General features: G+C 39.1%; 1 protein-coding gene across 1 annotated transcript; it reads right to left on the bottom strand.

Annotated features, from left to right (window-relative positions):
* Positions 1-1,497: 1,497 nt before the first annotated feature.
* LOC147061060 (neuronal acetylcholine receptor subunit alpha-7-like) lies at positions 1,498-15,917 on the bottom strand. The gene is made up of 9 exons (XM_085906693.1): positions 15,908-15,917; positions 14,789-14,928; positions 12,357-12,401; positions 11,753-11,862; positions 5,631-5,878; positions 5,134-5,328; positions 4,117-4,203; positions 2,918-3,027; positions 1,498-2,182 (listed from the first exon to the last, which is right to left on the bottom strand). Exons 1-9 carry the CDS (start codon positions 15,915-15,917, stop codon positions 1,586-1,588), a joined length of 1,542 nt encoding a protein of 513 aa, XP_085762819.1. The 3' UTR covers positions 1,498-1,585.
* Positions 15,918-16,809: the final 892 nt, after the last annotated feature.

Below are 16,809 nucleotides of genomic sequence, written 5' to 3'. Positions count from 1 at the left end.
TTTTAATACCACCTAAAACAAGCTAACTGTGTGGAAATTACCAGACACATCACTTTTTTTTCATGTGTCATGTTAAATTTGTTGTGAGGTTCTTTTTCCAAACATTCTAAAATGGCCAGTATTGCATGCATTGAAATATGCATATTTGTTTTCTGAATCTAGGAAGAATGGGGTGCCATTGTTGTTTTAGGATAGTGAGCTTGGTATTTGGGTAACCGCTAGACATTATCATATTTTGCTTTCAGGTCACTTGCAGAAATAAAGATGGGTTGAAGCAAAATGATACAATAGGCCTATTGATATATACTCGGTTCCACTTTCATTGATTCTCACCTCAAGGATTTAAAAAGAGACAGTTAGACATATAATTTGAACATTTAATTTGGCTAAGGGTGAAATTTTACACTTCAAAGAACACGTAAACGACAATCAGCACAACAAAGATGAAAACTAAATTCACCTGTTATGTACAGCAGGAGCCACTCGACTCTCTTCTATGAATATACATAGAACCTATATTGACACAGAGCGTCGATAAAGGTTCACTATTTTGCAGTGATGTAAAGTGATTTAGATATTTTTCTTAAATTCTCACACCTCTACTAATACTAATCTTTATTTGAGGGAGACACGTCATGAGACTTAGGGCCTTTAGTAATTATCTTTGAGGGAGACACATCATGAGACTTACGTTAGAATATTGTATGGAAGCCCAAGTACTTTATTCAATTAGAACTTGACTAATTTGCGGAAAAACAAGTATTGCAACTGCCTCTGTGAACTCTGTATTATCCATGTATATTACAAAGCAACACAGCCACAATCTTGCATGGCCAACATCCTATTGTTGTCCCTAATTTTTAAGCAGTTAGTGTTGTGAGGATAGGCTTAAGATTTATTAAATCCCGCCAAATATTCTATATTCTAGTGCATTACATTTCTTACAAACCCCACAAAATTATTGCGAGATACAGTAACAGACCGTTCAAGGTCACTATAGCAACTTTGAACTTTCTTTATAGTAGCTTACTGCTGGAGATTCCAAGCAAATAGCTAAGGACATAAACAAACTACAATAAAATACATTTGAATGACAACATTGAATCTGTATTATTGGTCCACTCCAACCAGTTGATATAAAGTATTTTTTTTTGCACTAAACACTAAAGTAACCCTAAGAGAGTTTAATACAGTACAGATGTAATCACTCAAAATAGAGAATCAGATTTCAAATGTGATTCTCACGGTGAGCATCTCTACATACTTACAAAAGCAAAGAGTGTCTGCTCACTTATACCAGCACATCATTTCAGTTGTTTGAAAAAGCACTGCCCCTACTTGTGCCCCCCCTCCCACTCAAATTGAGTTGTGCAAAATTATAGGTAACGTTAATGGTGGAAAAAGTTTTAAGATGATAATTCATCAAGATCGTAATTTGGCAAGTGAGCTCAAATGGACAACATGTATGTGTGTTTGCACATAGAGGTTAGCGGTAACTGAGACTTAAAACATCTATATTTACAATAAATACAATAACAATTATGGCCCACAAAGAGTGATAAATACATTTTTTTTCTGCATCCAGCTATGTGAAGTCCTTGGAGACAGCCTCTATGAAATTGGGTGCTGACATGAGGATGGTGAAGGTACAAATGATGGAGAAGAGCGAGAAGGCCACCAGGCACAGACGGTCCACCACTGCTGCTGCAAACTTCCACTCACCGCTAATGGCCTCAGCCTCATCCTGATTGCGGAAGCGCTGGGCTATGTAGGTCACCTCCTCCAAGATGCGCTGAATCTCTGGTGGCGGGATCCTGACTCCCATCCCCGCACCCATTCCCAGAACACTGGGGGGCTCAGCCTCTTCACCAGGGGAGCAGTGAGCGCGACCCCCCAGTGTTACACCAGAGTCGCTGGACGGTGGGCAGTGTGGAGTCTCCATTGGGTGGTAGCTGCCAAAGTAGAGGCTCATTGAACCGTTGGAGGTGCCTGAGGTGCACGGTGGGCAGGACGTTTGGGAGAGAGGAATGGAGAGACTTGGAACGGCGCCCATTTCGATAGAGTTGCTGCTGGAATGGTGCTGGGTAGTATGGCGGTGCTTGTAGCCAGGACGCCTGCGCTCATCGCCAGGTTGCTTCATCCGCAGAAACCAAGCACACCAGTTCAACAGGACCACCCGAACCTAAACATGTACAGGGCACTCGTGGAAAATTGTGTTTTTGAATTCATTCTATTTGGTTAAACAACAAAAATCAATTGCTCTCATCTCATCTTTAATGATCAAAGAATAGTCACAATTTGCAAACCTATCAATAAAAGTAATTTTTCACCAAGCAGGCTCCAATTGATGTGTGTAAAATTCATGCAGCTCAATAAAACTTAAATCTATTTGCCAAACTATTATTGAGACAGATTTTTATGTAAACTATCAATAGAACACTTTGCTGATGTCAGATTTATTTGGAAAACAAGCCTAGCGTAACAAGCTGAGCAAGAATAAAGCTTAATACAAGTCCACTTGAACATTCATCAAAAGATGATCTGAATTAATGGTCCTCTATATAATCGCGTTCTCTCTCTCTCTCTTACTTTCTCACTTCGGTCCATACTAAGTCTTAAGTCTGCTTGAGGTTTCTTCTCATGATTGAGTACATGTTGGTTTATCTGAGTTCCCCTACCCCTAATGCCTGGGATGGCAAATCCAAGACCAAAAAGTAAAATCCTTCCCACAGTTTGGCTTTAGCCATAGTAGGTTCTGGAGTTCGCCAGGTAAACAAGATCCCGAAGCTCGTATACCTGCAGCAGAAGCATCTGTGGCTAAAGCCAAACCGTGGCAGGGTTTTAACTTTTAGACCTGGACTTTCCATATCTGCCGAATGAGGTGAGCTCACAGGGAAAAAAAAAATCCATCACTTACCCACTTGGGCATCTTGCCTCCCTGAGGGTCATGGTGATGAAATTGCAGGACGATCACAGTCACCACCACCGACATTCCAACTATCATCATGGTGCTGGCAAAGTACTGAGCTAGAAGACACACAACAAACGTGAGCATACTTTCTGGGGATTCAAATCTCATGGTAAAAGACATATCTTACATTTCCGGCAGTGCTGTTAAGAATAGTTAATCGCCACATTCAATCATTTTAATTAGGAGGGCAGTTAGACTTCTCCTTCAGCCATTTAAAGCAAATATTATCTTTGGTTGGGTAGCTACTACTAAATGTCCAACACACCTAGTTGCTTCAACGGATATTCTGATGCAAATAGATTCAAGATTCAAGAAGAAGAATTTAAGATAGTCAAATGCATTTACCTTTCGTGTTATGGACTAACTTGCAATCAAGCATTACCATTAAGTCCAGTCATTCCCAGTGGAAGGCTTCCAACTTCTAAAGCAAACATTCTGCTAAGACTCATGTATTGACTTTTATTTGATTGTGCAGGTCTTCCTAAAACTGAGGTTGACGGGTGCCCCTGAATTACTCAATCTGGGTAGGAATCACAGAGATCACTTCGTCAGCTCAAGGTCTATTTTAATATGTCTGAGTTGTGTGTATGGATTTAAAATCAATTCATTTGATGTACTACTGCATTGCACTGTATAGGATGTGCTATAATTCGTTTAATGCACACATCAACATCAAAATGATTGTCTCCTCCCTCTTCTTTTTCATCTTCCATTTAGCCTTTATTTGTTCTTCTACCCTCTTGTTTTAAGTTTCTTGTCTTGGTGGTGCTGACAGTATATTCACTTGGGCCCCACAATTTTACCAAAGAACTTCTCTGGAGAGCCGTGGGAATGATGTTTGGACAGCCTCAGAGTCTGCCAACTGAACAATTCTTCTCCAGGTGACCATATCTAGAGGTCACTCAGCATTGAATAACACATTTATCACAGCGCATGTGTTAATGCTGCTGGCAGAAACGCTCCAAGGCTTGTGGTCAATAATGTGGAAGCGATGACTGAAATAATCAATAGTCACTTTGCTTTGATGGGCGGAGCCATATTGCAACAGCGTGTACGTGCATATAAATAGCTCAACAACATGATTCCACTGTGTCAGTTTTTTTTCCTATGGGTGATTCTGTGTATATGACATAAATAGAACCTACCGATGAGGGGAACTGAGTCAGAGGTGGCCGGCATGATCTCAGCTACCAGAAGCATGAAAACAGTTAGCGAAAGCAGCACGGTGATTCCTTGCAAAAAAAAAAAAAAAAAAAAAGGCATAAGGAACATACCATAAGGAAAATGATTAGTGTGTGGTAAACAACTGATGCGTGAAATTATTCTTGAAATTACCTATGGTCATAGTCAGTTATCTTCTCAAAACCACAGTAATATGTCAGGTGGAATGCTCAAGGAAGCTTAGGCCTCCAGAAATCTGTCAAATTCATGTTAACTGGTGACTGCTCATCCACATGTTGCAATCCATCAAAAACCGCGGATGGAAGTCCCTTCAGAAATTCAATTATTCCAAGCGGTTTCACATGCATGTATTCATGACACGATACATGATTTATGAAAATGTTTGCATACACATATGCACACATAGTATTGCATGCACACTTTGTACTTAAATGTAGGTTGGAAATATTCAATGCTGTCAAAATTTCTTCTTAAAAAAGGGCATTTTGACCCAACTTGTTCAGTTAAACGAATAACCAATATTTGGGTTGTCCCCCATATTATATTATTATTTTTACTCAACTATTTTTAGGTGAGGTCCTGATTGAGCATCCCCAAAAGACTTGTTCAAGGATGGAACGAGGTTCCTTCACAAGAAACTGACAAGCTTTCACATTCACCCTGTCACTGAGTAGGAAGGACTCCAGTCCTTGAGGGCTGGTGTACTGCCTACCCATGCACTACTCCATCAGGAACCCTGAATTATTTGACATTTTTTTGCATTATCAAATACAATTATTAAATCTAGGTTTGACTAGAAATATTTTCGAGACAACCCACACGATGGAACATCAATGTCACTCTCACTTGACAAAATGTGAACAGAAATTCCAAAAAGGCACAGTTCTAAATCTAGTCTTCCCCAAAACGACAAGGTTACATCTACAAAGCCATGGCCAACTCCCAAAATCTTAATTGTTCACATCAGTGCATCATCTCACCTAGAGAGATCTTTTCTCCTGAGTCAGCAGGCAGCAGGAAGACCAAAAGAGCCAAGCCAGAAATGAGCACGCAGGGAATGAGCAAATTGAGGCCGTAATAAAGCGTTCTGCGGCGCATGGTGACTGTGAAGGTCACATCAGGGTAGGGCTCCTTGCAACAGTCGTAGTATAGCTCATTGCGCTTGACTGGGACACCTGAGGGACACAGGGAGAACCAAGTGCAAAAAACATTAACACAATCATCCCATCTGTCCATCTGAACAGCCATATGGGTGAAAGAAGGATGAATGGAGAGATGGGTCATACAATTAAAGAAATGTATCACATTGCATGCAACAGCCTTGGTTTTGTAGATTATTAGCCACGGCACAAATAGTGAAATATTGGAATGCAGTGAAGCAAATTCCCATCATGGTAACATATTCATTGCTAAGGGATTTCTATTTCCTCTCACATACTACATGTCTGTCAAGTTCGCAAAATATAAAGCAACTTACCCACAAGATCCCACTCGCCATTGGGTATGTAGGTGGATGTGTCCACATCCAGCATCTGAAGATCCAGCAGCCAGCCATTGTGTGTCCAGGAGCCAAACTTCAAGTCACACTTCTGGACATCAAAGGGGAACCAGCGCACGTCAATGTAGCAAGTGCTCTTCAAGATGCCGGGTGGGATGTACTGGCAGTAACCCGAAGCGTTCACCAGAACATTGGTGTGGAAAGTGGCATCGAAGCGGTCATCCGCACTGGGAGGAGAGTAACAAGTGAGAATGGAGACTCCATGAATACATCAAAATAGGTGCTTTGTTTAATATATTGAGGTAAACCAGTGGTCCTCTAGTTGTTTTTACATCAAATACAGCCTAAAAACATTCTTAGTTCTCCAAGTATTAACAGTGAAATAAAATAGCATAGAAAGCTCAAGTGTTCATCAAATACGAGGCAAATTATAGGCCTATCTTTTGTGTACAAGTTATTGTGAGTAGACAGGATTCTGGGAGCCGATCAGCAAGTTTAAATAAATGGATCATCCATCAACGTTCCGATCACAAGATGTTTATGTTAGAATACAGGAGAACTTTATTTCTGGTAACATGGTAGTTGCTTTCAATAATGCATGACAAAAAATGACAACTACATATTTAACTTTATGATATGGGTAAGACATTTTTGTATTGGGTCCATACTGTATCTCAGTGAAAGAATTATGACCCACATAAATTGACATCACATGAAGTGACAATTGCATTTGCTGTATAATAAGTACCTTTATTAGATCCACAAAGATAATCTATACAATAAAACTGTATAATTGTGGGAAGATGGGTTAACAGAGTTAGTGTAAAATATGCATGGGGGAAAAAAATCTATTGCCATCCCAGTGGTCGATTTGCTTCCCGTAATGATTGTTTTACAGCGTAATGCCAAACTCAAGATTATCCTTGCGACTGTACACAGGCTTTGCCCAATATGAAGTAGTATTTCCAAGAAAAAAATAGACACAAATACCAATAACATGCGCCAACAAAGAAGATGAATCTTTGAATAACTTTAGCCTTGTCATCAAGTTGTCAATCACCACAATTAACAAGAGGACAGCAATAGAGCTATATTAAAATTTGAAAACGTTATTCAACAAATAAATTCAATCAAACAATTCCAAGGATTACAAAGTCTTCCAAATTTTTTCTAAATAACTAATTTTTTTAGGCCTATAAAATATGTGGTGGCCAAATAAAATCAGCAACAAGGAACTCTGGAGGAAAGGGAAGCAGGAGCCGGTGGAGAAACAAATATACCAAGAAGAAAGTGAGGTTGGATAGGGAACACCCTTAGGAAACCAGCAACTAGCATCACACGGCAAGCCTTGACCTGGAACCTACAGAGGAAGAGAAAGAGAGGACAGCCTGAAAACACCTGGAGGCGGGACTCTGAAGAAGCTAGGAACCAGCTGGGAAGAAGCAGAAAGGACAGCCCAAAACCGTGTTGGATGAAGAGTCATTGATGGCCTATGCTCCATTGGGAGCGATGGGCGTAAATGAGTAAGTGAGTAAAATAATAATATAGTAGCATAGGCAAGTTACCTGTGCAATAAATGCCTGAGTGATGCGTTTGTGCTTTCTTAGACATTTAACATTTCATACATTTTACAGCAATAGTAATATTTTTTGGAATGAGCCAGCTGTTTGGTGAATTGGGTCGTACTCATGTAAAGAGTTTTTAAATCATGTTTGATGTGAAGCAAACAAACAAACAAACAAACAAACAAACAAACAAACACACAAACAAACAAACAAACAAACGTGTTTTCTCAACATTTCCCCAGGTAACAATAGCTATACCTACTCACCAAAAACTAATCTTAAATAAATAAAACTGTTACGGGAAGAGATAGAGCAACCATGGGCAGCGCAGATCTTCATTGAGTTGGGGGGGTGGAGTGGAAAGCTGGATAATAGGGAGCAACACAGACAGGAAAACAGACTGGTCGGGGAACTAACGGGTAGCATACAGGTATCGAACAGCCAGCTTGCGAGACAGGTGAACCGACCCAAAGTGATGTGTTTGCAAGGTTTAAGTAAGAGGGTGAACAAGCTGGTAGCAGGTGTGGAAATGAGCAGCAGGAGCGGGCAATCAATGCTGATCACTGCATAACAGGATGGGAGGGGTAGCAGCAGAGAAAGAGAACTGTCCGAGGTTCTGATCAGTGCCAGAAGTGGCTGAGAACAATTGACGGAAGGAAAATCTCTGGTTGGATGGCAGATGGCAGGTGGCACAGGCACGGGCACGGTACAAAATCTGCCTTGTCTTGCCTTTGAATTGTATACATACACAGCAGACTCACTGTCAGCTCTAAATGTGAATTAAAAGCGCACGCCATGCATGCACACTCTAATCCCAAATTTGAGAGATAATTTGCTGGATTCGACTTGAGCTTCATTCACAAGCCCAGACAAAGGAAAGCACGAACTGCATCTCAGCGCAATACCTGTAAGGACCTCCTTTTATTTGATCCCGCCTCTGGTCAAAATGAGTCATATAATTGTGTTGTGATTTATTCTTCTTCCATGTGTTCCACTATCAGCTGGAGGTAGTAAAATGGGGCGAGAGAGGCAAAACCACGTCATGAATTATTCAAGCTTTTATTAATGAAAGATTTATTTAAACCGAAGGTGTTCACATCCTTGTAATCCAGGGAACGTGGCGTGTGTAGGAGAGCGCGTATACTTGTGGTGCGGACAACTTTAAAGATGTATGTTGTCTTCAGCCTAAAAATAGCAGCTATGAATTCTTTTGGATCGTACACATGAAAAAGGTGGGCGAATAAACCATCTGCTTTAACAATCAACTGTGGATTTGCTGTGAACACAGAAGAGACATTTTAAAGTCAGACATGCTCTTTTGTAAGTAACAAGCCTTGCCTTCCTGCACAGTCAGACAGAACACCGTAGACCCTACTTTTGTGTCCATTGCAAGAAGTTGGAGTGTTCTTTCTTTTGGGATTTTTGCAGACATGCAGTTAGAAAGGAGCGTCTGTGTCATTGTGGGAGCTAACAGAGTCAACTCATTTCCCAGCCAATAGAAGTGATCCCTCTCATTCCCTTTAAAATCAGCATGCCCGAGGCATTGACACAATATTGAAACAATATTGCAATGAAACATTATTACAATGTTTGCCTACTTCCTTCGATTAAGTACTGAGGCTGATATCAGAAAAAGCTGTCCGCCTGAAAATAATGGGCATCATAAATTGTGCTGAAAGTAATCCTAAAAAAACAATCAAAAACTGAGGTTTTCAGTGAGAAGATTTTTAGCGTTGACATAAAAAAAAAAGCATTTAAAAATAATAATCAAATTAACAAAAACTGCCATATGATTGGTTTTAATGTACGAGTGGTAGTAATGTACAATTGGTAGTAATCAATTTGCACAGTGAACTGACCCGCTACATATTTTTGATTTGGCATTTGCAAATTTGCCGCTGTTATTTGCTTAAAAAAAGCCACTGTCAACTATTCATTTTTCTTGTGCACTGGCCAATATAACCCTATTTTTTATTTGATGCAATCCGGTGCCATCTTTGTGTCAAGGATGCTGAGGTGAAGTGAAAAGTTTGAGTTGGCCATAAGTAGTGCTTTCCCACCATCTTGTGAGATCCATAGGCAATTACAAAGCTTTTGTCATTTTGTTGCCAAAGAATATTGTGTGAGCTTGTTGATCTACTTCTACATACAAAGAAAAATATTGATCGTATCCCCCTTTGACAACTAGCACATCTGTCTTACAGCAAAACCTCGACAACATGTAATTAAACTAAAGACCTTGAATTGCTGTTAGGCATGAAGGTGAGAGTGAGTTTAGTTAGTGCCTGGATACCACGTTGTATTAGTACCTTTGTTGATACCAATGTTTACTCCACTTTAGTGCTTGGCACTACTTTTTCTGAAATGACTGAACTGAGGGGAGTTTGCCCAAGTTCATGATTTCACAGTTGAGAAATAAAATCCTGACATCTGGGCTCAGCGGTTAATGAGATGCCAAGAAGCCCACAGGCAAATAGTAGGCGACAGTACAGTGATTCCCTACTTTCAAGTGTGACATATTTATTGTAAGAAGAGAGCATATACGGCAAATGAAGCGGGCTAAATAGATTAGATCACATCATCATCCTCAAATCATCCACTGTAAGAAATGTGGAAACATACAGCATGGGATCATTTTGCTGAGATAATGTTGCATTACACAACTGTTGCAGCATGTTGTTTATTGTGTATTAATATGCCAACCGATGTAATTTCACATGAGCTTTCATGTACTTTTTCATTTCTCCTAAGGAGGAAAGCAAATCAAAGGCTAAAGCAAAACAAAAAATTTCTCTCCACAGTCATGATGGTTATTGTCCTTGACAGAGTTAATAAGTTCATTTGCAAATAAAATTGGCTCATTGAGCAAACCTACTGTAAGATGATTACAACTATCTTAACTAAGGATAATAACTACCCAAAAAAATCATAAATTTACAAGCAGAAGAGTCAAAAAGTTGATAAATCTGCAAGAAAACAAAATGGGAGAAGCTTGTGAATATAGTAACTGCTTGACAAAATCAAAATCTGTGGAGGGTATGATATATAAACAATAGCTAGAAGAGCTCAGATGATAAAATAAAGAAGAAAATTGAATAGAGTGAATACTGGTAATGACAAAAAGATGAGTCATGAAAGAAAAATGGCAAATGCGAGGCGCGGTGCTGAAGAAAGATGGATGAATGAGAGAACGAGGCAGGAAAGGGAGGTTCCGGGTAAAGGGTTGAGATGGGGAAAGAGAACAATAGGATTGGGATGGGTAATCCGGCAGGTCTAAAAGCTGAGCTTTAAATATTTGGGTTAATACACCCAAACCTTTGTTCTGTCCTTGTGCTCCCTTTGACATATGTGAAATAGACCTGATACTTAAATACACAGTAACAATTTTCTTTAACTAAAATGAAATGATCTCATCCTGAAAGTACATGTGTGTTATTTAATCAGCATTTGAGGGTCATTAATGTTGAAGCACCACTTGTTCGAATGTTTGATATACACTCCCAGACATTTGAGTTGCTAATCATTTATTTTCTCTGCTGCGTAAGTAGTTTTTCTCACATGATCTCACACTCTCATCCGAGACAATTGGATTTTTAAAATATCAACCCTTTACTCTGCTTTTTCTCCAAAGAGAAAAAAAATCGGCACATTATTTTTTATTACTACCCTTATCCAGAGTGAGACCAATAATAATCATGCTGTTAATAAGAGATTATTTGGAAGCTATTTCTATTTCTATGTCGGGATTAAGAAGAGCAGATAGTAAAATAGTGCCGGATGAGAAGGATTAGACTGTAATTGAAAAAAAGTATTTTTAAAAACCCATTTTTATGACAGAGAAACCACAAGATACTCACATTCGCATTAATGTGTGTGTGTGTGTGTGTGTGTGTGTGTGGGGACTTAGAAAACACTTGGTAACGATAATAATTTGCATCAGCTATTTGTTTTGCTTCAATCCCCTTGATTTAAAACAAAATAAAGCTGGAGTGTGCGAGAACAAGGAAGAGCAATTGAAGACAATTTGAACAAGACATTAAGATAATTACAAAGTCAGCCTATTAGCGCGGAAAAAAATCTATTTAGGATTAGAGGTCTGAATGAATGTCTCAGAGGGATTTGGACAAACATGTCCTTACATTAATCTTCAGTACTGTGGTTGTGTCTAAGCAAAGATTCACGTCAGTTCCAGTCATCATTGCGCCCCCTCTCCTCCAAAAAAGCCCGTTTTATCACTTAGTTTTGTCAATATTTATCTTCTTCATGCTGCTGCTCATATTTCATTTGACATTTCTATGCAGGGGGTGGCTATCTACAATTATGCTTCTGCACGACTTATTTTCTCTATTTATTGCCATATCTTATAATGCTTTATAATCAATGGCGTTTGCAATATGATTATGTAATGTCCATGAAAAAAATCAGCAATGATGTACAGTTCCAATAAACCTTCGTTTGCCTTCCTGCACATGAACAAGTGCATACATGATGCAAGTGCATGTAAATGAGCCTGCTGGAAGAAGGAAGAAGTCTGACCTGTTGTAAAGAAGGATGTCAGGAGTCCAGATCTGGTCTGAAGGGAATCGAAGGTTCTGGACACCAGGGTAGTTTTCTGGGTTCCAGCTCAGGTAGATATCAGTCCAGTACTGAGAGACAGAGAGATATTCTACTTCTATATGACATTTATTTGCACGGTTGTAGTAATGCTTATATAAGCGAATGAGAAGGGTCATATCTTTCTAGGGGTATGTTTCCATGATCTTTCATTCTGGGAAAGATGCTGATGGTGCACAATCTTGTAAGGGCCAGTAAAAATTCAAAATACAATTTTCATGCGCGCATGCTTTTCTTTCAGAGGTGATTTTATGCTTGGCAGCTTTAATTTTATAGCCTGAAACTGTAACTTTCGGTATTGCAGGTTTTGACCAGCCAGACGGCGTATATTAGGGTTGAGCACTGTATAACTCACAAGGACTCATTTGTATTGGAAACAAGTGTTCACCATAGACAGCCAAGACCCTTGCAAATGTATGATGCTACACCATATGGACACAAATGGAAGTATCAGTGATGTTATTCTGGATGAATGGACATAATAAATCCCATAGACATTTTGTAGAAAATCTTTGCAATGACTCACCAGCTGCAGCCAGGCGTTCGTCATCAACACTTGGTTCTTTTCATCCTGACACCAGAGAGAGAACATCAAGAAAATACATTTTTTTTACACAAATACGATGCAACATCTTGAGGAATGTAATTCTTTCAAATTGTGTTTATTGTGCATTGTTTTATTGATGCTAAAAATACCAAATTTGAGCAGTTTGCTTAACTTGTAAGTTTTAATTGAATGCATTATTCTTAACATCCTTTTCATTTGGATCAGTTATCCACAGAGAAATATAACAGAATAATAATTCAATGTTTTAGTACCATTTTTTTTTTTACAGTTTACAGTTTTATTTGTCTTGCTTTATAGATGCTTTTATATTACACCAATGGGACAAAACCTTGGGATTTTTACTACATCCTAAGTGAGACTGTTTTCATTTGTAAATATATTAATTATACATTTGTGAACACTTTAAAGGCTTCAGTTAGTCTACAATGTAGATTTTTAGGACGGTGGAAGGTAGCGGTCGGAATTAAAAGAAATAGAACAAACATAGGAGAACATGTAAACTACGCTATGGAGAGCTTGAGCCGAGATAACTACTATATTACCGTTCTGCCCAAGAAGCAATGCGGTTTTGTATATTTTATGTACTGCAGGGAGTGAAATTGTCAATGTTTCGAACAATGCAAGGAGACATTTTCATGTTGCAACATTGAGAATCTGATCTGCATGCTCCGTAAGGAAAACACAAACGTTCGCTATGGATTTGAAGACAGAATTTCAGGAAATGAAATATTGTCTTGCTTTTTAATTTTTTTAAATATTTTGACCTTTTCCTTTCAGCTTGAAATGTGGCACACATGGCACACTCTCCATCATGTCAGACAGCAGACGATGCAGATGTTGGTGCAATGCTTAATGTCAGTCTCTTCAGAGATTTATAACTTGTCTGCTAAAGGATCTGCAATCCGTCTTGGAATTCAGCTTTTTAGAATGTGGATGTTGCAACTTCAAATAATGATGTCATTTATATCATCCTTCCTGAGATGAGCACACAGACCTTTGAAGCCCTAAATGACTGCCCCTCAGACATCTTCCTCATCCAATTAAGCCCTCTTGAAGACCCTGCACCATCTTGGTTCTCTGGGTCTTGCTTAGCTTGCCACTGTGTCCTGCATTTTGGTCTAATTTTCCACGTCTCTCGTTCTAATTGACTCTTTTCAGTCTAATAGCACATGGGTGACATGAACTACTTCTGCTCATTGGTCGAACGTATATGACATTTCTGTGACTAGAATTTTTGAAGATACAGTTTATGGATAGAAACCACAAAAATAAACGTGTTTATCCTAAACTATGCTGTTGCTATGCCTTAGTTTTGAACACTGCAGCATTGTCTTGCTGCCCTAAATCTTGTCTGAAAGCCACAGTTATTTCTCTATCTCCTTATTCTTGGCCATTGTTGTTGTTTCTTAGTGTGTCATGAATTGAATAATGTCTGCCTTTCACAATTCTTCTAGGTACTTTTTGTATTAAAAGCTGAACACTCCAAGCAAAGGGAAATAGAGCAGACTCATTCACATATGTGGTAGAAAAGCGGTATAGCTGTCAATTTAGCTTTTTTTGAGGAACAAATGCAAAAAAAAACCCAATAGTTTATCCACTTTGTTGAAGATAATACCGAGCCACGCAACCACTGTAATTTCCTTAGAGTGAAAGAAAAGAGGCCCTGCAGGAGGAAAAACACCACATTAGCACAAGGACTGCAGTTTTTGTCCATTTTGACAAAGAAGAAGAAACAGAACCACTTTTCTTCTTCTGTAAGAAAATCTGAATTGCAAATCAAAATTTAACCTCGCACAGTATATCAATGCACTGTTGGTCAAGGTCACTGTTGTGGCTACCCCAGATTGTTTCTGTGCTGTCCCATTGAGACGAGCAACTAATGGAGGTTAAGAGATTATTGCTATATGAACATATTTGTGTGTGTGGGGAGAGGGATTTCGAAAAAATGTCTTTCCCTGAGTCAAATCGCTCATATAACACGAGTTCATGATTATGTACATCGATGGCGTCGGACGGAATTCTTGTATCTCCAGAATCAACACTTTTCCGAAGACCCCAAAAATGGCAGTTTTACCCAAGCGTTAACACTGCATCGTGTACAAGAGCAAGCCATTTTCAACAATTTAGATTAGCCAATAATTTTTCAAGGTGTATATGGTGTTGATGCTTTATGGTCCACTCCATTTCAATTTGTTTTCCACATCATACAAGAGAGCAAAGCTTGATGTTGACAAAATGCAATACTGCATTTGATTTGATTGTTACAGACTTTCACTGTAAATAAGTAATTTAGAGGGAATTTACGAAGAGAATTTTATCATTCAATGCCACATCTTTCATGGCATATACCTGGCAAATAGGTTCTAACATGTACTGTTCATGCTCCTCACCACATCTATTATCTGCAGAAGAGTGAAGCCCAGCTCCACCAGGATGGCAGCTGAATCATTGACCACTGGTCTTTCCAGTCGGTTGTAGTTAGCAAGCAATTCTTTGTAAAGTCTCCTCTGGTACTCTCCTTGCAGAGATCCTGGGGACCAACAGGAGCAAAGTTACACAAGGTAGCTAATTTCCGTAATACAGCAAAGCTTTTTTTTATTTGTTTATTTTCATTTTAACAGCGCCACTTAGACAGCTGCACAAAACAGTTCAGCTCGGCTTTCCATGGAGGAATTCCTCCATTTGGCAACCATCCCAATTGCAATTATAGTCAGCTGGATGACAGAAAGAGCAAGTCAATCCTAGCTTTGAGAAGAGTAAAAGGGGCGTGCATGTCTTCAGCATGGCAGGGTGCTGATCGGGCCATTAATGCCCAAATGGGAAGCGTTAGGGCAAGTTAGCGTTTGAGGTCAGACAAAATAGAGCAAGCTACCAGAGTCTAGTCTGCACATAGTACAAATCAGCATTTCGAAAAATATCTTAAATTACATATCAAGGAAAAATATAGATTGAATGGGATTTTTTTTTTTTGTGCGGCACAAATGATTAGAAATTATATTTAAACTAGGGGTTATTAAATTGATGCAGAAAGACTTAAGAAATGATCAGTGCAAGAAAAGCCATAATTTTGTGTATTTTTGCACAATGTACTCAGAGACCAAATAATGAGCTTGTGTGTTTTGTCACAGTGTGAACTGAGGTTCATAGAAATATATTAAAAAAAAATTATTAAAGCAGTCATTAGTACGGGGTATTAGTGATCCTGCTGCTGCCTGACTCATGAAATCATGCTGGTGAGGAAGAAAACAATCTATAATATTCAATGCCCGAACAAACCATGTGTGGCTCACGCCAGACACAAAGAAAGGCACCCCAATGTATTTATTTTTATTAAATATCTCAGTAATGAAGCTACTTTTATAAAAAGCTGAGTCTCCTGGTCTCATCGTAGATATTCCCGTAGCAGAGGGTAAGCATACTGATTTAGTGTTATTTCAGCCCTCGTTCTGTTCAGCACTCAATTCCTGGAGTAGCGAACTTTTCTTTTGTCACGGTGCACTTTGATTCACCACAGACCATCTCTACCAGTGCATCTTTAATGAATGATGTTTTTTTTCCGTGGAGGGGGGGGCAGAAAACCTAAATTCAATAATGTTAGGAGATGTGTAAAATGCAACTTTGATTTGCAAATTGTTTCCAACCTATATTCAATTGAATACACAACAAAGATACAATAATTAATGCCTGAAACATGTTCAAAAAAGACTGGGACAATTAAGGAATGCTTAAAAACATTCCAGAGGTTAACAGGTTGATTGGAAACAAATGAGTGTCATGAATGGGTCTAAAAGGAGCATCCATGAATAGGTTCACAGATGCACCAACAGTGGGTAGAAGGCAGACTCCAACTGCCTCATCCTCATTGGCAGACTTCACATCATTTGCAAGTGGAGATATTTGCGTTCCTTGAAAATGTACTTTGCGCACACCAATCTCTTGCATCTTCATGCCATGCCGGCCTCACTCTGCACTGATTTTAAAGGGAATTAGTTGAGTCGCTTTATTGGATGCCAAACAAGTCAGCTATGTTCCTTCCTACATTGTACAACAGCACAAGCACCTTTTTACCTAGCCTTCTAGGAGAAAAAATACAACTCCACTGATTCAAAAAGTTTGACTGCACTCGTTATGCACTGGGCATGAATATAGGGCACTAAATGTCCATGACCTCTGATCCCTCAGGCAGCGCTGCATCAAAAAACCTGTAACATTGAGTAAAGGATTTTGCCACATAGGCTCAGGAACACTGAAAAAAGACAATTCCAGTGTGATGTAAATGACCCAGAATTGGACCCAGAAGCAGACAGGGTACAGAAGTGGCAAAGTAGAATGATTTATGTACAAACTCAAAATCAGGCAACAGGCAGTTAAAGGCACAAAGTAACAACAAAAAACAAGGCTGGACGTGTTA

This window comes from Syngnathus leptorhynchus, chromosome 2 (assembly GCF_054491065.1).
Source record: "Syngnathus leptorhynchus isolate UIUO chromosome 2, UIUO_Slep, whole genome shotgun sequence".
Taxonomy (NCBI): Eukaryota; Metazoa; Chordata; class Actinopteri; order Syngnathiformes; family Syngnathidae; genus Syngnathus; species Syngnathus leptorhynchus.
Note: the sequence above shows the minus strand (reverse complement) of the source record. Positions and strands in the feature narration are given on the sequence as shown.